A 27,593-nucleotide genomic window follows, 5' to 3' on the forward strand; every position below is an offset into this window, starting at 1 on the left:
ACATGGGGCAACAGGAAACTGGTTTCAGACTCATTTTTCTTCATTGCTTTGTATTATTTGTGACTGCTAATAACTCCCTCTTTTTGAGTCACTCTCTTTTTTTCTGTAAAATTCCCTTGTTGGCTCATACCTCCCATTCTTCTGTCCCTTTTCCTCCTTCCTTTTCTTCTTTCTATCCTTTAGATTCTGTTTCAGATTTCTTTTCTTACTTTAAACACTCCCTTACAAAAGCTCAGAATTTTTCAGTTTTAACTGTCACCATCTAGTCAACTCTATTTCTCTGCTCTCTTCCCCCACCACCGCGCCCCCCCACCCCGCCAAGAAAAAATTCTTAGAAGTTTTGGGTAAACGTGCTTTCTCTAATTTCTCAATCATTACATAAAAAATTCCCTGCTAAGGTTGACATTTAACCAAATGACCTCTGTATGGCCAAATCCACTGCATGCTTTCCACCCCTCATTTTATTTTCTCACGCTGTAGCATTCTGTATAGTTGTCCACTCTCTGATTCACTCATTCATTTTCACCTTCTTTTAAATGCTACCCTCTTTTGGATCCTGTAACAGGACACTGATCTGGCTTCCCTCTCTTCTCTTTGGCCACTCCTCGATTATTCATAAAGGGTTCTTGCATTTTACTTTACTTAAAATAGTTGAACTCAGTCCTGAGCATTCTCTTCTTTTTCTTCTTTGTACATTTCCTACGTGGGTCATCTCATTCATTCGCAGGCTGTAAGTTCCTATAACTTAAAGTTCATGACTCCTAATTAATAGCTGTAGCCTGAATTCCTGCACTCAGCTTCCAGTTCATATATCTAACTGCCTAACTGCCCCCTCTCCCCCCACAACTCCACTTTGATTCTCACAGGTGGGTTAACCATTAGGGTTGCCAGATAATATAAAGTGCAGATAAAATAATGCATTGGGGTTTTTTTTTTTAAGATTTTATTTGTTTATTTGACAGAGATCACAGGTAGACAGAGAGGCAGGCAGAGAGAGAGAGAGAGAGGGAAGCAGGCTTGCTGCTGAGCTGAAAGCCCGATGTGGGACTCGATCCCAGGACCCTGAAATCATAACCTGAGCCGAAGGCAGCGGCTTAACCCACTGAGCCACCCAGGAGCCCCAAAATAATGCGTTTTAAACAACATATGTTTTCATATGAGAAAGCAACATTTGTCACAGACTTATACTAAAACATTATCCGTTGCTTAAATAAAGTACAAAGTTAACTGAGTATCCTGTTTTTTTATATGCTCAATTTGGCAAACTTAGTTAAACTTGTGTTCAAAATGGAACTCTTGATTTTTTTCTTCTCCCACCCTTCAAACTCTTCTTTTCCCAGTGCTTCACATTTTTTTAATTTTGAAGATAGTCCACTCTTAACCCACTTCCTCAAGCCTTACAACTGAGGGACTCAAACTTGATTTAATTTTTTTCTTCGCTTCTCACATCAAATTCATCAGCAAGCCCTGTCAGTTCTATCTTTAAATGTATCTAAAATTTAGCCATTCTTCCCTATTCCCACTGCCACCATTATCTCTCACCTCGACTAATTCAATAGACTTCTTATCATGTCCCCCCACTTTTAAACTTGTCCCTTACTAACCTATTCTCCACAGAGCAGCTGGAGAAATTAGTTAAATACCTAAATGGAATCATTTATTCCCTTGCTTCAAATCCTTCTGTGGCCTCTGAGTGCACTCCAAATGAAATAAAACTCTGTACTCTGGCCTATAGAACTCTGAATGGCTGGCCTCTGACTAGCTCTCTGACCTCAACTTTCTCTCCTGCCCTGGTACCATTCTTCATCCTTACTGGCTTCTTTCAGTTCCTAAAACAATGCAAGCTTCTTCACACTTGGGCACCTTCATAGATATGGCTTTCTCTTCCTAGAATACTCTCCTGTCCCTCTTCTTCTCCTCCCCCCTCCTGCTTATCCTAAGGACCCCAGATTCAATGACACTGCCTCAGAGGAGTCCTTCTAAACAACCCATCTAAACAGATTTTCCCTAGCCCCATTCTTCCCTCCAAATTCTGAGCTTTCTTAAGGGATCGTTCAAAGTAAGAAAAGAAGAAATTTGAAACAGTCACTCTCTCACTTTTCTCTGTCACTTTCCTTCATAGCACATTTCAGTGCTGGTATTTATCAATTTATTTATTCACTTATCTTTACCTCTACAAGATTAGGAACTCCATGATCACAGACCATGTCTGTTTTGTTCACTATCCAAAAAGAATGCCCAGGAACTTAGTGCACCCTCAAAAATCACTGAATGAATGACTGAATGACTGACCAACATGTTTCTGTGGTGCTATGCCCATATGTCTAACATCTTTAGCCAAACCAACAATTCATCTCAATGGCCTATAAGTAAAATCCAAAATGCTTGGCCAGATTTTTCAAAATCCATACTGAAATATTTGAATTTTCCTGAATGTGTCATGTGCTCTCCAGTATTTTTGCATATATATCTCTCTGCCTAGCCTGTCCCTCTTACCTCCTATTAGTCTGACTAGGGAAATTCATTTTTCAAGATTCTTTTCAAGTGTCACTTCTTCTTTGAACTCTTCCCAGATGACCCCTTAATGCCCTTAATGACTCTTGTTTTTATTTACACTATCATATCCTATACATACCTTATTAATAGCTAATATTTACTGAGCACTTTCCACAGGTCATTAATTTAGTAAGAAGTTTATAAGCACAACACACATTTTAATCTTCACCACAACCCCATGAGATTGGTTTATTGTTATTCCCTATTACTGAGGAGGAAACTGAGATAAATGTGAGAGGCGAGGAGAAGGGTGTATCACTATCACTAATCACTACTCCTTTTTGCCTCACCATGTGCTCAACACACTATAGTACATGCTGTCATATATCCCATATTCCCTTATATTCATTTCCTCACTACACTGTGAGCTTCTCATGGGCAAGCAGTATCATAATCACCTTTGTAAATCTAGCTAAATATTCATGAATAGTTCAGGAAAGCATTAATTTATAATTTTGTAAAATCATTTGCTTACCTAATATTTGAATGGCTTTAAAAATGAAAATCCAAGGAATTTTCAGCAATTCAGTTTATGAGTACATCAATTTTTAATAAGTTATTTTTAGTACGTTTAATATGTAACTGACTTAACCATTCAAATATGCATAAGTAAATATAAGTGCCTCAAAAGAAAAATGGAGCTTTGGTAATCATTAAGCATTTTGTGTCTCTTAAGGTATATACAAATATGTTATAATCACTCTGGTTGGTCTTCATAGCTCATAATTAGTATTGCTGCCACCAGATGGAGTAGGAGGTTATTTAAATGGTATTTCTTAAGAAGCATGGAAAGAAAAGAGATTCCGTTCAGTTAAACTATTTTTCTCTACTTTCTTGCTTCTCCCTATATTTATCCTTACCACCAGCCTCCCTGGTATTTATATACATACATTCACACACACACGTGCAAGTGTCCTTCCCTAAATCATTATACTTGAGTTACTCCTTGTGTTAAAGCACTAAGTGATGCCATTAGAATGCAAGGCTGTGTAGTAACTCAAATAAGCAGAACCAAGGAACATATAGAGCCATTGTGCCATGCAAGAGCTTTTCCATTAAACTAGGGGGCACCTGGCAAGAATGAAGCATAGGACGTATAAGCTTTGATGGGGCATAAGGGAATGAGGAAAAAAAGAATGTGTGCAGGCCTAGAATTTGGATTACTACCGTGGGGCCAGGGCTGGCTCCATCTACTTTTTAGATTTTAAGATAAAAGTGTGTTGTAACCATATGACAGACAGTATAGTTAGGAGATATATCAAACAGATCTGGATATTAATCCTAGCTTCCCCATGTAACATTAGACTGGTCTCTTAAATTCTTTATGATTTGCTTTACTCAAATATAAAAGGAAGATATCAAGTTACATGGTGGCCGAAAGAATTCTGTAACTCCAAATTCAAACCTTATGATGTTACACTATTTCCTTCTCATCACAGCACTTACTACCACTTGATACATTCTTCTTCATTTTGTGTAGTGCCTATCTCCACTGGCCCCACACTCCAATATCAGCCCCTTAAAAGCAGATCTTATTTTTCCTGTTCATTGCTATATTCCCAGGACGATTAACAGTTCCAAGCATTCGGTAGATGCTCAGCAGATGGATGATGAATGAGAAAAAGGGATGAAGGGAGGGAGGCATAGAGGGACTGCATAAGAAGAAAAGAGAGAAAAATGGAAAATGGAAAATCTTGAAACAAAATCTCACTAAATGGTGGAAACGTGGTGGTGGAGGTTATGAATAAACAACTATATTAAAACCATTGCCCCCCATCATTCAGTGTTCTAAAAGATCACTTTTACGGGCCATATGCTTAAATGCATGGATGTCCTAGTCCAATTTTGAGCACTTACTTGTTCCCCATTTGTGTATATTATAAATAGTGCTATGATAAACATACGCACACATATTAATATATTTGTAAATTCTTGCATGCACACATATTTCTTTAGTAAAGACTCCTGGAAGTAAAACTACTATGGATTTTTAAGTTTATTATACATACCCTTAAATTTTATCTCAAAGTCTCTACCAATTTATACAATCCTCAGCAAGAGATGGGAGCACCTGGGTCCTTACATCTTTGCCAATACAGAGAATTATTACTGTTATAAAAGTGCATGTCATTATTTTCATTTGCATTTTGTAATTACTCATGAATATACGGAATGCATTTTTATACTGTTGATAATGTTGTTGTTTTTGCAAATTGCTGATGTGTGTTCTGTGCCTATTTTTCTATTGGATATTCTTCTATTTCTTATTGATTCCTAAGAGTGTTTTGTTTTTATATTAAGAATGTTAATCCTTCAGTATCATAGCATATCAAAAACACTTTTTTCCCCAATTTGCCTTTTAATTTTTTAATTGTTTAAATATTAACATTGTTGATATTGTCTAAATGAGTTCTAAAGATCACTCTTTACAAGTTGAAAAGCAGAAAGAACAGATATTCCTGATCACTAATCAAAGTAGCTTTAAGGAAAAGTAACCTACAAGTGAGCTAAATAATTTCTACAGTAACAAGAGGAAGAAAAGGAATGAAACTCTAAATTTGAGCTGAGGGGCTAAGCTCTACTCAGAGCTCATAAAATATTTTTGTGTTGACAAAATATACTGGGGGATACACATTGTGTACTGGGAAAGACACTCTAATTTTTTTTCTCTCTCTTTTTTTAAAAGATTTTATTTATTTATTTGACAGAGAGGTCACAAGTAGGCAGAGAGGCAGGCAGAGAGAGAGGGACGCAGGTTCCCCACTAGCAGAGAGCCCGATGCGGGGCTCAATCCCAGGACCCTGAGATCATGACCTGAGCTGAGGGCAGAGGCTTAACCCACTGAGCCACCCAGGCACCCCGAGACTCTAATTTTTTAAGATCAAATTTTTTCTGGCACTTTTATTAAAATATATCACACATATTTGTCAGAAGAAAAGTAAAAATGAGTAAAAATGGAAAGCATTGCATTTTACTTGAAATACACTTACTTTTAAATATTTAGGGAAAAGCACCTGTCAATACATTTCAGACTGCATCAAGTTTAAAATACCTGGCTTTTAAGTTATGGAATGGGATAACTGATGGCAAATCTATTATACCTTGGACAGAGGTAGCAAGTTCGTCATCTGTGAAATCCTGAATTTTGATAGAATTCTTCAAGAAGTGGGCTATCCCATTGTTATCACAAGGCCCTCTCACCGCCTACATGATTTCCTCTGAGCCTGACACTCCCAGAGAAGGAGTGGCAAATCTGTGGTCACATGTTACTAGTTTTCCTGCTAACACCTCTGTCTGTTAACGTCAGCCAGTAACAATAGCCTTGAAGAAGAGATCCATTCACTGCCTCTGAATCCTTCTTAACACAGTGCTCCAATAAACAGGAAGAAGGTGGCAATCACATTTTATCTCAAGTTCCACTCCTCATTAGCATGACAGCTAATCTGATTTAGACAGTACCTATTTAAACAGGAAGCCCTTAAAGACTGGAGAACTTTAAAGGCCAAGATACAGGAAGCCCTAACACTGTGGGGACCATGGCACCAATATTTGGAAGAGAGATGCTTAGCCCACACTTCCTTGATCACACTGGGCCCTGCGCCTAACTGTAATGTTGGGGCTGGCCTTACTCAGACTTCTTGTAACTTAAAGAAGACCATTTGACGGTTAATTCAGAAAACATGTTTCTTTCCTCTAGTTTTCAAGCCTAGCATTTCAGGTCTTTCTTTCTTTTTCTTTTTGTTTTTTTAAAGAATTTATTTATTTATTTGACAGAGAGAGACACAGCGAGAAAGGGAACACAAGCAGGAGGAGTGGAAGAGGGAGAAGCAGACTTCCCACTGAACAGAGCCCGATGCAGGGTTCGATCCCGGGACCCTAGGATCATGACCTAAGCCAAAGGCAGAAGCTTAACATATAAACATATAACCTGAGACACCCAGGTGCCCCTCAGGTTTTTATGTTTATATATATGTTTCATATATATGTTTAAATATATTTCATGGAAAGATAAAGTTCCACAAATGATACCACACATCATGTTACAAAATAAAATATTTTGTTTTAAATGAAAAAATTTCTGCTTGGTTCTTGTCTTTTCACTCCCATAAGGACAAAAGTGTAGAATTTAAAGTTGTGATACTTTCTCCTGTGGTAGCTCTTGGAATGTTCCAGAAATTCCTTCAATGAATGAGTCTGTATATACACATAAGTCATTAAAAAATTCATCTCGCATGAATTGTTATGAAATGATTCCTATTTGTACACTCAATACTCCCCTGAACTGCTTACTCTATTAGTCAGGTTTGATTTTAGAGTTTACATACTGTTATTGTTGTTGTTACTATTTTCTAAACTCTTGAACCCACTACAAGAGTTCTCTGGATTCAGTGACAATGACACTTGTGTCCACAGTCTGTTAGCAAGGCTAACCTTTCTACACAATTAGTATATCAAATTAAGATCTCCTGATTCAAAGAATCATAGAATCCTAGTTGCTTGGAAGTTACCTCATCAAATCCACCATTTTGAAGAGAAAGGATAAATAATAAATAATATTTATATTTATAATATTAATGTATAATACTGTCAATGAATATTACTAAATAAATAAAATCAATATTAATAATTAATATAATCATATAAGATTTGATAAAATTATATAATCGTATATGATATATTAATAAATGATATTACTAGAATAATATTATATATTATAATATAATAAGATTAATAAATAATAAATAAATGATAAATAGCAGCAAAATGTCTCTAACTCCTAGATCATAAAAAGTAGATATTAAATAAATTGATTTTGAATATAACAGAGTACTCTTCAATTGGAAATTAAGTAAATATTTATAGAGACTCATACTTTCTCTTTACAATTACCTTAATATTGTTTTGCTGTGTTGCCTATAAATTTATTTCTTCTTCAAACACATCTTATCAGTGAAACAAGTGTATAAAATAATCCAACACAATTTATTAATGGAACTAATTTATAAACGTTCTAAATTTTGTTAACTGATATATGTTTCAATCCATTTGTCTTTTAGTAAGAGGTATGCCGATAAAACAAAATCTTCATTTTCTTATGTTATATGCCAAAAGCGAGATGAACGAATTATCATAGGGACATAATGAGACATGTTTAAATTCCTAACAACTATGAACTCAAGCTTACCATATCAGTCTTGCACGGGCAGCTATGTGAAAATGGAAACACATATGCTGAAATAAGTATTACTTTAAGAAAAATACTAATATTAAATATGTGGTGAAGTTGAGCAAATAGGCAAGTTGAATATGAAATTTGCCAAGCTCACAGAAAAGAATTTATACCAATTCTAAGAGTTTACAACTGATATAAAATACCACAGAATATAGGTACTCTTAGTAAGACAGCAAGGCAAGCAAGGCATATAATGCCACTTTCTCTCTTATCCTTTCCAAAATTGATATGATTTTAAAATTATACAAATGAGAGGTGCCTGGGGTTCAGCCAGTTAAGCATCTGCCTTCTGTTCAGGTTGTGATCTCAGGATCCTGGGATCCAGCCCAGCATCAGGCTCTGTGCTCAGAAGAGGGTCTTATTCTCCCTCTCACTCTTCCTCTATGTTCTCTCTCTCCCCCCAAACAAACAAATAAATAAAAATCTTTTAAAAAATTATACAAATGAGAAAATCTATCTTAGCCATGAGAACCAGCAATGAATGATGTTCATGGATGAGTAAACAGTAAATAGGTAAATACAAACCTGAACAAAAAAACCATTATGGTCTGACCAGTGACCAATTCTGTAAAAAGAAATTCTTGGCCATTGGCTCCGCAGTGAGTGGGCTCAGGGTTAGTTGTAGTATAAATGAGTGCACCCAGAACAAAACACACTTGAACACAGTGTGGGGAGAGGTGGGGTTGAAAAGGGTGGCAGGAGATATAGGAGCTTCTCTCCAAGGTCATTGTTCCTTATCAGCAGCCCAAAGAGTAAGTGCTCCAAATATCACTACTGGGATGTTTCAGCCCCTTCCTGGCCCCTTTACCCCATTGCTGCATCTCTAACTAACAACTGTCTATTTCCTTTTAACTTAAATCTGGGCTTTGAATTACTCTGCTCTTCCTCCTTTTGACTATAGACTAATATTGCAGAAGATAAGAATAAACAGTCCAAATTTGTGCAACTGAAAAGAATAAATTCATCGTTTTGAGGAAATGACTCTGAGATAGATTGATAGCAAAAAAAAAAAGAAACAGAAGAAACAGAGGAACATTTTACTTGAATTTTTGGTGGCGTTCAGGAGAACTTTGCCCCAACTGAAATCACAGCAAGAGAGATGGGTAGGAACAGTGGCAGCAGCAGAGATACTGGGCACGCATCAGGCACTACACTAAGTGATTCATTCATAATATCTCATTAATTTTTCATAAACCCTTCGATATACATTACAACTGTCCCCATTTTACATATGATAAAAGTAACTTAGAAAGCTTAAGTGATCTGCTAATGAAGGACGTAATTAGGTAAACTTAGGGTCACACATCTAGAAAATGGAAGAAGTAGGATTTTTAACTTTTAACTCAGGGCTGTTTGACCCTGAAACTTTTGCAAAGAAAAAGAGAAAGCATAAGGAACAATAGTACAGAGATTAAAAACAGTCACTGAATTTTAAAATAACCTGCAGATAGAGGACCACAGCTTCAAAGCTGATGAAAATGAAAAGAATGACATAGAAGACAAATAGCTTCTCACAAGAAACTCTTCAAACATAATACAGTGAGAATATTAAAAAAAGAAAGCCTTGCGACCCAACCTGTACTTAATTGGAGGTCTTAAAAGAGAAGCCTGGACTAACTAGAGAAGAGATAATATAAAAGCTAACACATACGGGAATTCTCAGTATCAAAAAAAGCTCTGAAGATCATATTTTTTGCAACCTCAATGAAACAAGAACCATATTGTGATGGTAAAAGTAAATAAAGAAGTAAGTATTCAGATGAGAAATACTGCTCCATAAAGAACAAAAACTGGGCAACCCTGGAAACGGTCCACAATGCTCATTTCTGAAACATAAATGAAACAGGAATAATAGATCTTGAAAGAAAATGTAAGTAACCCCCCATTTCTGCCCTAACCAGGGTGTTGCCATGTAAAGTCACAGCTGGGGACGTGGGAGGTCAGGTATGACATAGGTATAAAATTACCCTTTTCAAAGCAAATTATTTGAAGATACATTTTGAAAACACATTGGCCAAAATTCAGAACTCAAGGGCAAGAAATCAGAAATGTTTTAAATAACTGTTTCCCCTTTGAAACTCACAATGGCTCTTATTGAAAACCGATAGAAACCAACCATAAGTTACATGTTAATAAAATGGGAAGGAGGAAAAATAAAAGTGCCAAATTTCTCACATATACTGAATAACAAAATATTATAGTTGTGATATTGTGTGATATTTTATTAGCTCAACAGAACTAAAATACCTAATAAGATTTAAGACCAATACGGTCATCCTTAGGGAAATAAATTAAGGGAAATATCATATATCACAAATGTACAGAAATAAATAACATCATCCTATGTCGAGTGTAGTAATTGGCTAGTACTTCAAAGAGGTTTAAGAAAAAAATTTTGAGGACACCTGGGTGGTGCATTCATTGAATGTCTGACTCTTGGTTTTGGTTCAGGTCATGATCTCAGGGTCATGATCTCAGAGTTGTGAGATAAAGTCCTGAGTCAGGCTCCCTACTTAGCTTGGAGTCTGCTTAAAACTCCCTTCCCTTTCCCTCTGCAATCCCCTCTCTAAAATAAATAAGTAAATCTGTAGAAAGAAAAACACTTTGTAAATTAGTATGCAACTTCTACAGTACCTCTACAGCTGCATTGAAGGTACTAGCTTCTGGCTTCTAGCCATTCTACCCTTTTTCATGTATTATGCTGTACCTCTCTTCCATAAATGGAAAAGAAAATGAAGAGGATGAGAGAAGAATATCAATTACTAATTATAAAAGGAAAATTATAGACGTGGTTGATTGGCAGTATAGAAGACAATATGTAAAGCATCCATTTAATTGAAGAAGAATACAAATCCCAAAATCAATTTGTGAAAAGTGATATGTCACGATACTTAGGAATAAATTTAGCCAAGTAGACAAAAGGCCTGTATAATGAAAACTACAAAACAATGTTGAAAAAAAAATGGAAAAAAAAAGACATCTATAAGTAGAAAGGTATCCTGTGTTCATGGATCAGAAGACTTAATATTGTAAAGATGGCAATAATAGCCAAGGGATCTACAGATCCAATGCATTCCCTGTTTGAATTCTGATGGTTTTCTGGGAAAAACAGAAATTCATATGAAATATCAAGTGGCTCCAAATAGCTAAAACAATCTTGAAAAGAAGAATAAGTTGGAGGCCTCACGTTTCATAATTTTAAAGGTTACTACAAAGCTACTACAAAGCCATAGTAATCAAAACAGTGTTGTAATGGCATAAAGGCACAGATCAATGGAAGAGAATAAAGAGCCCAAATAGAGACCCTCATGAATGTAGTCAAATGATCTTTGATAAAGTTGCTAAGACCATGCAATGGGGAAATGACAGTCTCTTCAACAGATGGTGCTGGGAAAATAGATATTCACATGCCAAAGAGTGAAGTTGGTCCTTACTTCACAGTATACACAAAAATTAAAATGGATTGAAAATCGAAATGGATTGAAGATCTAAACATAAGGCCTAAAAGTACAGAACTCCTAGAAGAAAACATCGAATAAAAGCTTTGTGACTTTGGCTTTGGGAATGATTTCTCAGATATGAGACCAAAAGCACAGACAACAAAAGTAAGTGCAGGTAAAATGAATTTTATCAAAATGAAAAACTTTTGGGTGCCAAAGAATACACGTAAGAGATAAAAGACAACCCAGAGAATGGGATAAAAAAAATCTGTAAATCATATATCTGATAAATGATTAATATTTAGAACATATAAAGAACTCATACTCTAATGATGAAAAACCAAATGACCTGATTCAAGTGAGTGAAAGACTTGAATGAACACTTCTGCAATGAAGATATACAAATAGTCTACAAGCACATGAAAAGACGCTCAACTGTCACTAATCTTGCAAATCAAAACCACAAAAAGATACCACTTTCATTCTTTAGATCGCCATTATTAAAAGCAAACAAATAGAAAATAACAAATGATGATAAAGATGTAAAGGAACTGGGATCCTCATGAATTATTGGTAAAAATATCAAATGGTCTGGCCTCCATGGAAAAGAGTTTGGTGACTCTTCTAAAAGGTAAACACAGAATGATCATAGGATTCAGTAATTCCATTCCCAGGTTATAGCCAAAGAACTGAAATCACAGACACAAATAGACATTTGTACAGCCATGTTCATGGTAGTATTATTTACAATAGCCAAAAGGTGAAAAAATCCAAATATTCATCAACAGCGAAACGGATGAAACAAAATATCTTAAATGCATACAATGGAATATTATTTCTGATAAATGCTACAGCATGGATGAGACTTTAAAACATTAGGCTAAGTCCTTTGATGAAAGGACAAATAGTGTTTGATTTCATTTATATGAGACACTTTGCAAAGACAAATTTGCAGAACAGAAAGTAGAAGAGAGGTTACCAAGAGGTACAGAGTTCAGTTTGGAATGATGAAAGTTCTGGGATGGATAGTGATGATGGCTGCCCAATACTGTGAATGTATTTCAAGGCACTGAATTAAAAATGGTAAATTATGTGTTATGGATATTCAGCACAATAAAAATGTTATATCTCTCCCTTTATTTCACCAAAATAGGTGTTAGTACATTATAATGAGCCTAGTAGAATTTTATTAACAAATCATAGTCTATATTAAAAACATCTAATTTTCCAAACCAAAAATGTACAGCTATAAAATCCCTTGTTAACTAGTTTCTAATTAAAAAAAAGAACTGCTATAGGAATGTAAGGGAAAACACAAACCACAGTAAGCTCACTTTTAAAAAATGATTATCACTTTTTTCCCCCCAAACTACTAAGCTCAAACAAAAACATGCTAAAGTCTACTAAGACTAAATCAAGCAAATGATTATTTTCAGAAGTGGAATATGCTGCTGTTCCTTCCAGTGTATCTTTTCTCTTTCAAATTTTTCATTTGGAAATAAATTATACTAACGCTTGACATTAAGCTGTAACAAACGATTCTCTTTGGAACAGCTAATAGAAAAATATTTTACTTGTAAAAAAAAAAAGAAAAATATTTTACTTGTCATATTATTTGTTTAAAAACATAAAAATAATTTCAAAATATTTAATATTCAGCATCTTTATTCAGCACTGTTTTAAAATTGCTATTTTAGAAGATCTCACTGGGGTCATAATCATTCAGTTTGTTGACAGATTTAATCGTTAACCAAGGGCGTAAGGACAAATGTATAACATCAGTTTTCTTAATTATTTAAGAGTAAAATTTAATTTGCTCTTTGTGGTATCATATTACAAACCTCACCTAAAAATATAATGGAATCTAGTTTGTGTTGTTTAAAATGATAAAGTGTTCAACTAACCTTTGACCAATGATTGTTGGTACTTAACTGCAGAGCTGATATTTTTGGCATGGGTAAACCTCATTTAACTAAATGTACGTATAATTAGACTTCCCTGGGGAAAGAGTGCAACTAAAAGACAAATGTCAGTATCATCCTTATGTCTCTTCGTATTTCACTTTACAATGGAGAACTTCTCTATGTGTTATCATTATGGCGTATTTGCATGTTGTCTCCATGTACAGATGAGCTGCTGGGTTTGACACTGCCACCACTTGTCCTATTTTTGATCTGTGAATGTGCTTATTTCTGTGAATTCACAGAAAAAGTCTAATAAGTAAAAGAGACTGACGTTTTCAAGGGATCCATTTCTAACAGGTGCTTAATGAAATAGAGTCTATATACTAAAAGCATTTAAGATGTTACCTATCATGAATTCTGCTGTAATTGGGTAAAAAATACGACTCACATGCTGGACAAAGGGAAGTGAGCAAAAGTCTCAGATTCTCCGTGCTTTTTAGGAGCATGCCTGACTAGATGCCTCAGCCTTCCTTAGCACGTATCAGTTCTGTCACCAGCTTGACTCACCATTGTAGCACACAGCGTCACACTCAGTAGAAACACGAGAAGTGGCCATTCAATTTGACAGGGAGCAGAACCTCAAATTTGGTGTCACTCAGTGAATACCTTTTGAAAACTCAGGAAAGAACAACAATATTTAAGAGGGTTTATGTGATGACTTTGCAGTCCTCCCATTTTTCTAGATCCAGGATGGTAACCAGATTTTGTGCATAGAGCCTGGGGGAGTCCTGCTTAATGAGAGAGGTTTTGATGCTGATTCTGGATCAATGGGAAAGAGGACCATATGTGTCCATCACGGTCTTGCAGTGGTGGCATGTGTGATGCACGCTGGCCAGCTCCAACCTAGATATTCTAGAAGTATCCTTGCCTTCATATTAAATAGCAAAGAACAATGTATCAGGACCACATTTGTGATAACTCTGTAGAACTAATTTGCCTATGCTATATTTAAACATTAAATCTTTAGCACACTTTCAAGAAAATTCACAGAAATAAGGTCATAAAAATTATTCTTTTAAAGATGTTTATCATTCAGTACATTTAACAATATTCTAAGAATCCACAGGAGAAATTTCTCTCACGACTTAATAATAAGACAGGGTGCCTGGGTGGCTCAGTTGGTTAAGTATCTGCTGTAGGCTCATGTCATGATCCTGGGGTCCAGTGATGGAGCCCCTGTGTTGGGCTCCCTGCTCAGCGGGTAGTATGCTTCTCCCTTCTTCTTCTTGAGCCCAGCACCCCCTGCTCATGCTCTCTCTCTCTTGCTCTGTCTCAAATAAATAAAATCTTAAAAAAAAACAAAAAGACTTAATGATAGTTGTATTCAAGTTTCACTAGGTGACTGGTCAGTTTTTATCTTATGAACACTGACTCACTTTTTTCTCCTCTTTGCAGTGCTACTAGAAAACCCCAGAAAGTTCTTTCTGGCAAGGGACTAAAAATGGATACTTAGGCTCTCACGGAGTCCATTCCATATTTTAACCTCACCCTTGATTTCAACTAATCTTTTCTACTCTTTTTTCATTGAGCCTCAATCTAGTCACTTAATACTTTTAATCTTCTAGAAGGTTTATTCTCTGTGCTGGAGTAAGACAAAACATAAATATGTAACTAGCCCAACCTGGATGGGTAACTTCATGCAACTGACAGTCTCTCAGAAGCTGGGTTTTCTTTTCTTTGAAAAGAGGGGCTGCTTCATTCTCTAGTTCTCATAGTTTGTCATCTTTTTTCTCTTAAAGATTTTATTTACTTATTTGTCAGAGAGCGAGCGAGAGAGAGAGAGCAAGCAAGTGCAAGCACTAAGCAGGAGGAAGAGCAGAGGGAAAAGAAGACTCCCCCCTGAGCAAGGAGCCTGATGCAGGACTAGATCCCAGGACCCTGGGATCATGACCTGTGTCAAAGTCAGATGCTTAACTGACTGAGCCACCCAGGTATCCCTTTTATCTTTCTTAATAAAAACCAGGAAACTGGTAATAAATTTATTTAAATTATCAACTTTTAAACTGTTACCACTGTAATAACATAAGAAGCAAGTGTTCCATGACTTAACAATTGATAATCTCCCAAGTTTTCTGTAACTTTCCCATTTTGAAGGTAAAGGAAAGAACCTTCCTAGAAAAGTCAGTGATATAGATAAATATGAATAGTGAATAACCATAATTTAGTTGTATACTAAATCACCCATAAAAAGAACAAAAAGCTACATAAAAGTAAATGCTTTTTAAAGATGATCATCACTATACAAATATTTGTGTAACTGCAGATGTGTATGTGATCAAGCACTTGTGGAGTTTGGGTATTTAAAAGATTGTTTTTGAGGGGGGAGGCAGGATGGAGGAAGAGTAGGGGACCTCATTTCATCTGGTCCCTTGAATTTAGCCAGATATCTATCAAATCATTCTGAACACCTGTGAAATCAACCTGCGATGTAAGAAAAGAATTGCTGAAATTCCACACATAGAAAAATGACCACATTTTGCAAGGTAAGAGGTGTGAAGAAGTGAATCTGAGGTTTGGATATATCAGAAGAGAAACAGTGGGTGGGGAAAAAAACTTCTGAAAGGCGGTGGAAAGCGATCGGCCTGGAGTGCAAAATCAGAACCTTTAGAAGACTGCTCCAGTGAGAAACATCCCTGCTGAAAAGTACTTATGTGGCAAGGGGAGAAGAATCCTAGGTGGGACAGTGTGGCCTCAGGATCCCTGGGGTCACAGAAAGAATGGGGGTGCCTGGACCAGCAGACTTCCCAAGCATTTGAGCAGGGAAACGGGCTATGGTCAGCAGGCCCAGGTGTGGGCTCTCAGCTCGGTTTGCCATAAACTGAGAACTGTGGCAGGAAGAGGCAACCATTGTCAGTGTGGAGGTCCAGCAAAGGACAGAAACTCAGCAATGCTCTTCCTTCCTCCTGGAGGGGCAGCATGGGTGAGCACACGATCCAGCGACCACTCTCTGGATGGGGGGCACTGCAGGCAGCAGACCCCTGGCAACCCTCCTCCCTCCCGAGGGGGGACTGGCATGGGTGTGCATGCAGCAGTCTGCAGAGTTTGGCACAGGCAAAAGTGAAGACTGCTTATCCCTGAGGCTTTATGATACAGAGGGGGCTACAATCTTTCACCTCTAGGGCTGCAAAAGGAAATAGTCAACAAAACTAAAAAAAACAACCTGCAGACTGGGAGAAGATATTTGCAAATGACATATCAAATAAATGGCTAACATCTAAGATCTACAGAGAACTTATCAAACTCAATATCCAAAAAACAAATAATCCAGTCAAAAAATGGGAAGAAGACATGAACAGACATTTCTTCAAGGAAGACATACAAATGTCCAAAAGACACCTGAAAAAATGTTCAGAATCATTAGCCATCACGGAAATTCAAATCAAAACCACAATGAGATACCACCTCACTCCAGACAGAATTGGAAACACTAACAAGTCAGGAAACAACTTATGTTGGCAAGGATGTAGAGAAAGGCGAAATCTTTACACTGTTGCTGGGAATGCAAGCTAGTACAACCACTCTGGAAAACAGTATGGAGGTTCCTCAAGAAGTTAAGAATAGAGCTACCCTACGACCCAGCAATTGTACTACTAGGTATTTACCCCAAAGGTACAAATGCAGTGATATGAAGGGGCACATGCACCCCAAATTTGTAGAAGCAATGTCCATAACAGACAAACGATGGAAAGAGCCAAGATGTCCACTGACAGGTGAATAGATAAAGAAGATCTCACACACACACACACACACACACACACACACACACACACTGGAATATTACTCAGCTATCAGAAAGGATGAATACTTACCATTTACATCAACATGGATGAAACTGGAAGGTATTATGCTGACTGAAATAAGTCAATCAGAGAAAGACAGTTATCACATGGTTTCAATCATGTGTGGAATATAAGAAACAGTGAAGAGGATCAAAAAGGAAGGGAGGGAAAACTGAACGGGAAGGAAGCAGAGAGGGAGACAAACTGCGAGAGACTCTTTACTATGGGAAACAAACTGAGGGCTGCTGGAGGAGAGGTGGGGTGGGGGAATGAGGTAACTGGGTGATGGGTATTAAGGATGGCATGTGATGTGACGAGCACTGGGTGTCAGATGCAACTGACGAGTTACTGATCTCTACTTTTGGAAACTAATAATGTGTTGGCTAACTGAGTTTAAATTAAAAAAACAAAATAAAATTATTAAATAAAAAAGGAATACTCTCCCTTGTTCTTCAAATTATATTGGGTATCACAATGCCTAGCAATGGCAGATCCTCAATAAATAATTATTGAATTAAAAAACTAAAAAGATCTTTTTTTCCACTTGAGACAACCAAGCGAAACTACCCTGCTTATAGTTTAGCATTCCTTCCATTCTTTCATGATGAAAATGTAGCCAAAATAAAAGAATCTGTACCATTGGTGTTTTGCTCATTTCAGCTATCTGGACAACCTATTAAGGTTAGTACAAGCTGACTGTTTGCGATTATAAAGAAAATTTAAATGACTTTATTGCCTAGAATTCCATTGCCTGGAATCCCACTGGCTATATTTTTCAATACCTTATCTTTTAAGCTATTTTGAATATCATACTTGGGGCTCCTGGGTGGCTCAGATGGTTGAGCGTCTGCCTTCACCTCAGGTCATGATCTCAGGGTCCTGGGATATGGAGACCCACGTCAGGGTCCCTGGTTGGCTCAACTGCGGGTCTGCTTCTCCCTCTCCCTCTGCCTCCCCTGACTTGTGTGTTCTCTCTGTCTCTCTCTCAATGAATAAATTAAAGAATCTTTTAAAAATGTCATATTTAACCCCTAACAAGAAGCAAACGGCTTCTTTCACAAACCGTTTCACAAACGGCTAATTTCACAAAGTGGTCTAAAATAATATAATAATAAAAGACAAATGTCTAGTAAGGTACTTTATATGAATTATTGCATTATACCTTCAAAAGAATCCTGTCAGGTAAGTAATAAACTCCTTTAAAAATTTTGTAATAGCTTTATTGAGTTATAATTAATATACCTTTTATCCTTGTAAAGTGTACAAGCCAGTGGTTTTTAGTATACTGACAGACTTGTGAAATGTATTACCATAACCTAAGTTTAGAAAATTTTCATCCCCTGCAAAAGAAACCTTGAACCTATTCGCAGTCACACCCCATTCTTCCCTCCTTGCATCTTTTGATAACCACTAATCTACTTGGCTCTATTGATTTGCCTATTCTGGGCATTTCATATAAAGGTAAACTTCATATAAATGATCTTTCATGAATATTTTCTTTCATTTAACATGTTTTTAAGAGTCAACCATGTTGTAGCATGTGTCAGTACTTATTCCTTTTTATTGACAAAAAGATATTCCATTTAATGGATATACCACATTTTATTTATCCATTCATCAACTGATGAAAAGTTGGGTTGTTTCCATTTTTTGGCTATTATAAATAATCTTCTATGAACATCTGTGTGAACATTTTTATGTAGGTAAATATTTTCTTCTTTTTTATTAGTTTCAGGTGTACAATATAATGATTTGACAGTTCTATACATTTCTCAGTGCACATGAAGGTAAGTATACTCTTAATCTACTTTATTCTACCAACCTCTCTCCCCCCAGCAATCATGAGTTTATTGTCTGCATTTAAGAGGCAGTTTTATGTTTTTCTCTTTTTCTTTCTTTTTTCATTTGTTTTGTTCCTTAAATTCAACATAGGAGTGAAATACATTTGTCTTTCTCTGACTTAGCATTATACCCTCTAGATCCATCCTCATTGTAACAAATGGCAATATCTCATCTTTTTTTATGGGTAATATTCTGCTATACACACCCATTGCATCTTTATCCATTCATCATCTATTGATGGACGCTGTGTTGTTTCCATATCTTGATTGTTGTAAGTAATATTGCAATAAACATGGGATGCATATACTTTTTCGAATAAGTGTTTTCATTTTGGGGGGTTTAATACTCAGTAGTGACTCTACTAGGTCAGCTGATAATTCTATTTTTAACTTTTTGAGGAACCTGCAGATTTTCCACAGCGGCTGCACCAGTTTGCGTTCCCACCAACAGTGCACAAGGGTTCTTTTTTCTCCACATCCTTGCCACCACTTATTATTTCCTATGTTTTTTATTTTAGCCATTGTGGACATATGTTTCCAATTCTTCTGGGCATATACCTAGAAGTGGAATTACTGGGTCACAATATAAGTCTATTTTTTAATTTCTTGAAGGACTGCTAAACTATCTTCCAAAGTGGCTGCAATTAGAGTTCCAATTTCTCCACATCCTCAACAATGCTAGTTACTGTCTTTTTATTTTTAGCTATGCTATTGTGTGCTGGGGGCTTGTTTGAATTTTCCCAATAACTTTGCTCGCTTCGGCAGCACATATACTGAATTTTCCCAATAGCTAATGTTCTTGAGCTTTTTTTTCGTATGCATATTGGCCATTTGTATATCTTCTTTGGAGAAATATCTATTCAGATCCCTTGCCCATTTTTAATCTTTTTATTCTTTATATGTTCTAGGTTCTAGTATGATTTACAAATATTTCCTGCTAGTCTATGGGTTGTCTTTTTAACTTTTTTGATGATGTCCTTTGATCCACAAAAGTTTTTAATTTTAATGAAGTTCAATTTGTTTATTTTTTTCCTTTTGTCATTTACGCTTTTCATGCTGTAACTAAGAAACATCGCCTAACCCAAGATCATGAAGATGTATGCCTATGTTTTCTTCTAAAAATATGTTTCTTAGTTTTGAGCCTAATACTTAGGTGTATAACCCATTTTTAACTTATTTTTGCATGTGGTGTGTTAAGCCCCATTTTACAGAGGAAAAAGCTAGTCAAAGTAAAGCTAAGCAATTTTCCCGAAGTGTAATAGCATTCGCGGGCTAAGACAGGATTCGAGTCTAAACAGTCTGACTCTAGGGTCTGCACACTTACCCACAATATTATGCTACTTCTATGTTGGAACTAAAGTTTTCCTCTTTGGTCAAAATAGATGTAAACTTATAGATTAAGGTTTTCATTCTTTTAATTACTGGTGGGCGGGCAATTCAATGGGAAACTCATAAGACATCAGTAGTACTTCAAATGGGATCATCAGTTTTCTGCTTTATGCAAAGAAATGCTGTAAAGACATAAAAACTTTAAAAAGCAAAGCCAATGTCTACCTGCTATAAACATGCAATTTCCACAATGGAAATGGTTTACTGCTTTGATAATTAATCATTCTTTTTGGTAGTTGAAATCAGAAGAGAAAAGTTCACCAAGTGTTTCCTTTCATCAATATACTAGGATCCATGTTCACTGACTTTATTATCTATATTATTTTCTAAAAATAAACCCCTCTATGTTATGTCACATTCTGTGAAAACTGAATCTTCAAAAGGCGGCCATCTTAAAACTCAATAAAGTCTAATTTATCTATTCCAGCTAGTTTGTATCCACAGAAATTTCACCAAATGATATGTAAAGATACCAATTCTCATGAAAGCCCTATAAAGTAGTATTTCATATGAAGGTCCAGAGAAATTTGAAAAGTTAATAATTTTGGGAATGTTAAATAACATCAACAAAGATTAAGACTTTGTTTGGTCTAGCAAGAACTATCTCAGTTTTCTTAATATCCAATGTAATATTCTACCCATCATGTATCATTAACTTCATTTAGCACAGCAATCATTAATGATTATAATCAAGTAAAATTCTTTTATCCCCTGTGTGAATGAATGGCATTATATAGAGTGATTTCACAACAGTTTATTAAATAGAACTTTCAATTCTATCTGCTCTGCCAGTGACAGGTTTTTTTTTTTTTTTTTTAACTAATTAATTTTATCTAGGTAATGGTGGTTGGATATTTCTCCATTCTACTTGCCTGCTACTTTATTATATATACAATTTAACGCATATTTTGTTTCAAAAGAATGACAAGTATTGGTTAAATCAAGAGCAATTTGCCTGTCTGCATTTTCTTGCTGACTTAAAGCTTGATTTTGTGTTGTATGCTTCTGTTAATGAAACTACCTATTTAAAATTACTATTAAAGTCTGTAACATTAACATAATGGATACATTCTCTTACAATCTCAAGAGAGGGGATTTTTAAAATGTTAACTGGAGGCCTTATAATAGACGCCATTCAGAGAATTGTTTTATTTTTTAAATTTCTAAAGGGAACACTTCATGATTCTGATGAGCTCTGTTATCTAAACCAATCTGTACAACTTTGCTAACATGAAGGGGTCATTTGAATTCAGAAAAGGTGGAAACTTTAGGCTTTCTATTTTTTTCCCCAATGGCACAAATAAGTTTCTGAAAGCAAGAGAACCACAAATTCTGACAACAACACTGGCAACATATAATTAATTGGGTGATCAAGTGAAGACAACTCCCCAGAAAGCTTTGCCCTGAATACTTTACCATTTCATCCACCCCTGACTGAGAAGCATACAAATATCTATACTACCGTTTGATTTCTCAGAATAGGACCGAAGGACAGGCTCTCTCAAAAGCCATATAAGCTCTTTGTAGGATCACTGTTATCCTGGGACACTAAAATAAGACCAAATATAAGCTGATAAGTAAATTTATTCTTCAACCTCTCATTATACTTTGAATATACTTGCTCAAAAAAGTCAAGTCCATTTGCCAACTTCAAATATGGCTAAGATAAATAAAAATGAAATATAATAAATATCAAAAAGCTTTCTAAATATGAAAAAAATTAACAATACTTTGGTTACTGGCAGAATAAGTTCTTCTAGAAGGCAAAGAGATATAAAAGAGAGTTCTTTAAGGCAGTAAAATACTCAAACTTCAGGCTAAATAGGGGGAAACATTCTGTAGAAGAAAATGTTATAATAAGATTCTATATTTTTAATTCCTATTTCTCCTGGGAAGACAGAGTTAAAGAATATAATGTGCATACTCTAGTCTGATTATATTATAGGAAGACTTTTGCTAAATAGAGAAGCAAGTGGAACATGGAAAAACTCTAGTTGCTCGAGAAAAGAAGAGGTCACTTCATAATAAAAGGAAGCTCATAACCAGGGTACCTGGGTTTACCTTTGCTTTGCGAAAGTGGTAGACCACCAGCATGCTAACGAAGTCGAGCAGCATACACAGGGCTTGGAAGGAGATGATAGCAAGTCGCAAATACTTATCCTCCTGGACAAAGCAGGGGCTGTCATCAGCACAGTAGGGGCAGCCCTCCCTGCAGGGTAGGCAGACATGGGCTTCTTCTGACACATCTTTTGCACTTCCTGAAAGTTCCAAATAAAACCACAGTGTCATTGCACCTCTGAGATAGGTGAGTACACAAAACACATCCTCACCTCTTTGTTCCTTATCCCTCTTTCTAAAGACCTTTTATCAACCTTCTTGCTGGGGGAGAGTTACTTTGTTTTTAGACTTAAATAAAATTCTTTTTATCCTTTCAATTAAAAAAAAAATTGACTCAAGGTAATTGAAAAACATTAGCAAAAATGGAAATAAAACTCCTTAAAGGCAAAGACCAGTTTTCCAATTCTGTCATATCATTATCTATCAATCCCCAAATGATATTTCCTATGGCAGAAATCATATTCATAAATATGTGTTAAAGAATTAACCAGAAGGAAGGATAAGAAAGTCATCTCTTTTCTGTACCAAGTAATACACAACACTTTTGGAACGTCTTGACCTAGATGGCACAGAATCCAAAATGAGGCTTTGATTGCTCCTTAATTCAGTGGGGAGCTCATCTACTAAGTTCATTAGGTCTAAATTGGATAAAATGGTACTTAACTGGCAGTTGTTCAGTGTGTAATTGCCTAATGATGGTGCATCCTTTACCCAGAGTATAAGCCATACTTACAGGCTATCATGTAATTTCCCACTTTGCCTACTCATAAGACATTTCCTCACTACTAACTAACTGCTGCTACTGATCAGCCCTTTACTTTAAGATTCTTCCGTCTCAGTTGTCAAACTTAACTTAGCTCTGAAGCTCAATAGGAAAAAGATTTTCTTTGAGTTTAACACTGGGAAATATCCAATTAAAAACATATACTAAAAACAAAAAAAACAAAGAAAAAACTTTTTCCAACTCTGAACTCAATATGAAAGACATTAGTGAATATATACCTGAATTAGTATGTAACACAACTACCCTGTTCAGTATGTAATACAACCTTGACTGATTGAGGAATCTGGGAATGAGGTTGCTCTGGTTAACAGCATTTTAATAACACAAAGTTTAACAGAAAGTCTTTATCACTTTCAATTCTTGTTGACGGTTCATAATCTAACTGTATTTGTCTGCTCTTCTTCCTTAATAAATATAAGAACAAAAGCATAATTGAATATTTCTTTGATGGTTCAGGATATTGTGCTGTTTAAAAGTCACTATTCATTACACAGTGAAAAGTGCACAAGTTTTAGTATCCAGTAGATATGGTTCCCATTCCAGATAGCTCTGAGATACTAAGCAACTCAGTTGACTACTTTGGGTCTTAGTTTATTTATGTATGAAGTATGAATTGTTGTGGGTATCGAGTTAACATGTATAAATCAGAGTGCCTGGTTTTCTCTTCTCCAAATACTGAAGATGCAAACAGGGAGTTGAAATCCACCAGTGCCTTAAAGAAAAGTAGTACTGTTCAAAAACAAGACAGAAGAAAGAGCCGAGGCAAGGAGGAAGTGAGTGGGAATGATAAACTCCATTTTAGAGAAGATAACTTCGAGATCCAACCTACTGTCCAGCAGTAATATACAATGAGAAATGAGCAATAATAGAAGACTGGGGTTTGGGAGATGGGTCAGTCAGAGAAAGAACCTACAGAGAGCTCAGGGAATGGTGAAGACAATGATTAGGGAATACAAAGAGTAAGAAGCTAAACAGGTAGGAATTTTTACAATGTCATAATAGAAAACAGATTTACTGGGACATGCTGACATGTGATCAAAGATGATGACTGAGGAAAGGCTATGAGGTTATGATGATTGTTTTATCTGTCACCGACTGTTAAGACAGTGGTTTCCAAGGAGTGACAGATATTGTAACTAGTTTGTCAGGGCTTAGGGAATAAATATGAGATAAAATAGAGTATTATTTCAATAAATCTTGCATTGAATGAAACTAATAATGCAGTATATATTAATTAACTGAATTTAAATAAAATTAATTTTTAAAAAGATTTTTAAAATAGATTTTTATAAAGGGAAGGAATCAGTTGAAAACTATTTTTCCAATATAGACAAAAGACAATGTGGCAGCCAATCTTGTAAAGTCTTATACTTTTCAACAACTCAGCTTGAGAATGAGGAGGGCCAGTTTTAAGAATGAAGACATGAAATATTAAAGTGGCAACAGTACCCAAGATGACTCGTTGGGATCACTTGGCAGAAAAAGAATCCATTTAGTGTAAGATGGTATGATTTACTGGAACACCTCTCCAAAATGGCTTTTTTTCCCTTATTTTCTACAATTATCAGCATAGAAGCAAATGAGGAGGATATAGCAGTCGAGGATAGAGAGTAAAGGACTGTGACAGTGGCATTACATCACAGGGAGGGAGGAAAAGCCAGTCCAAGGCTGTAATGGGGCTGCAGCCCTCACTCCTTCAGAGTAGCCAGGGTTCAATCCTCCAGAGACCTCCTGAGCCTGAGTTAGTTTGAGGAACTAAAGAGGAAAACATTTCTTCACCATCAACCTTATTCATTGATCAAAGGTAGCCTCCAGGGTCATTCACTCCTGTACACTTTTTGGTTAGGCACTTGTGTACTTGGAACTGATTCCTGCATCTTGTGCCATGACTCTAGCAGTGCCCCACAGCAGAAAAGAAATTTAAAAGTGAGGTATGAGGTTCTAATCTGAGGCAAAGCATAATACACCTGTGTTTATGCAAAGTTTTCAGGCAATAGAACAATGACTGGATAAGACATAAGGCCAAGTGGCATAGAAGGGATTAAAAACAAGTATCTGATATGGACAAAAACTGGCATATACACCAAGAGCTACAAAGTATGAAAGTCTGGGATACTAAGAAAGCAGTAACTGAATTAACCAAGTAGTAATTAGATAATCCTGTGAGTGAAGTGAGAAGGGGTCACTGCCCTGAATAAGATAAAGTTGGGAAGAATTCAGATGCACTAATGTTGGTGACAAAAATGTCAAGAGGTCCATGAACAAATTTGGAAGACAGAGGTCAGGATTTCCCTTTCTGGCCAAAACGGAAGAATATGGGTTGAATTTACCTTCCTATCAGAAAAAATGAAAAGAAAAAACAAAACATTAAAGTTATGGTTTTACAGACTGGACATCTGGTAAGAAAGGACAGTAATTCCTAACAAGTGCAAACAATCCTCAATATACCAAGCTACTATAAACAGAGTCACAACAAAAGTTAAGTTAGTAAAGAAAAAGTATCTATGGAAAGTCTTTGTTTTGTGAAATAGTCCTTCTTAAGCCAATCTTTGCTTTCTTGCTTCAGCTAAATAGGCAGATATATTCTCATTGGTTTAAGAAGCTCCTAGTTGCCTATAAGCCTAGCAGTACATAGTATTTACTTTCAATACAAATTAAACTTAAAACTTCACTCATACCTGATGGCATAATTCTCTTAGACAGTATGAGCTATTTAGTATTTTGAATCACTCATGCCTGAGAAGTACAATTGAACAACACGGGTTTGAAACACATGGTCCACTTATACATGGATTTTTTTTTCAATAAATATACTGATAAATTTTGGGAGAATTTTGACAACTTGGAAAAACTAGCAGATAAACTGCGTAGCCTAGAAATATTGAAAAATCAAAAGAAAAATTTGGATATGTCATAAATGCCTAAAACATATATAGCTACCATTCTATTTTAATTTTTATTATCATAAAACATATACAAATCTATTGTAAAAACTTAAAATTTACCAAAATGTATACATACTTACAGACCACACATGGAACCATTCTATAGTTGAGAGAAATGTAAACAAGTGCATAGATGTAGTATTAAATCATAACTGCTTCAAATTAAATGTAGTAATACTGTACTACTCCAGTAATTGTGTAGCCATCTCCTGTTGCTACTGTGGGGAGCTTGAGCATTGCCAGTATTTGCCTGAAGCCCATCTGATGCTAATCATCTCTGCAGGAGCATTTTGTCATTCCAGTAAATTTTGTACTCATAAAAAGTGGTCATTCAGGATTCTCATGTATTTATGTGTGTGTGTTTAGGACAATTCTGTAAACCTTGAATAACACCATGGGACCCATAGAGAGTACCACTAGTGATGCTGGAAGGGCTTCCAAGAAGCAGAGAAAAGTCATGACATCACAAGAAAGAGGGAAATTGATATGTACTAGATATGTACTTGAGATTGATATGTACTAGAGATTGAGGTCTGCAGCTGCAGTTGCCTGCCATTTCAACATAAAAGAATCCAGTGTAAGAACCATTGTAAAAAAAGAAAAGAAAAGAAAATATTTTTATCTCATATTGAAAATGCAGCTTTTATGTGGGTACAGGATTGCTAAAAGGAAAGCATACCTATGGACTCTAATATTATTTGGAAAAAAGTGAAGTCATTATATGAAAACTTAAAGATAAAGGAAGGTGAAGGATCTAAATGCTGGAGAATTTAATGTCAGCAAAGGATGGTTTGATAATTTTAGAAAGACATTTGGCTTAAAAAATGTCAAGATAACAGGAGAAGCAGTGTTTGCCAACCAAGAGGCAGCAGATGAGTTCTTGGATGCCTTTAAGAAAACCATTTTCTGGGTTGGTTCCATCAATGCTGTGTTCTTAAAGTCAGGAAGTACTTCTCCAGTAAGGTACTGCCTATTAAAGTTCTTTTGATATCAGACAATGCCCCTGGCCAGCCAGGACCCCATGAATTCAACACTGAAGGCAGGGGAAAAGTTAAGCTTGCCCCTAAACAAGATATCTCTAATTCAGCCTCTAGATCAGGATGTCATAAGGACCTTTGAGGCTCGTTACATGGTGTTCTATGAAAATGACTGTCATGGCTGTGAAAGAAAACCACAATGGAATATTACTCAGCCATGAGATAGGATGAATACTTACCATTTACATCAACATGGATGAAACTGGAGGGTATTATGCTGAATGAAATAGGTCAGAGAAAGATAATTATCCTACGGTTTCACTCATAATGTGGAATAAAAGTAATAGTACAGAGGATCGTAAGAGAAGGGAGGGAAAACCAAATAGGAAGAAATCAGAGAGGGAGACAAATCATGAGAGACTCTTAACCATAAGAAACAAACTGAAAGTTGGTGGAGGGGAGGTGGGGGGTTGGGGTAATTGGGTGATGGGCATTAAGAAGGGCATGTGATGTGAGGAACACTGGGTGTTATATCCAACTGATGAATTATGAACTCTACATCTGAAA

The 27,593-nt window shown here is 36.0% G+C and overlaps 1 protein-coding gene across 1 annotated transcript in view; it reads right to left on the reverse strand.

Annotated features, from left to right (window-relative positions):
- The window catches only part of GPR158 (G protein-coupled receptor 158), a 421,977-nt gene that overhangs the window by 166,384 nt on the left and 228,000 nt on the right, over positions 1-27,593 (reverse strand). Inside the window, exon 4 of the mRNA XM_013058942.2 lies at positions 22,264-22,460. Coding sequence (XP_012914396.1) covers positions 22,264-22,460 — 197 coding nt within the window. The remainder of the gene's footprint in view (positions 1-22,263; positions 22,461-27,593) is intronic.

The sequence above is a fragment of the Mustela putorius genome, unplaced genomic scaffold, assembly GCF_011764305.1.
Source record: "Mustela putorius furo isolate JIRA1106 unplaced genomic scaffold, ASM1176430v1.1 tig00000827_pilon_pilon_pilon, whole genome shotgun sequence".
NCBI lineage: Eukaryota > Metazoa > Chordata > Mammalia > Carnivora > Mustelidae > Mustela > Mustela putorius.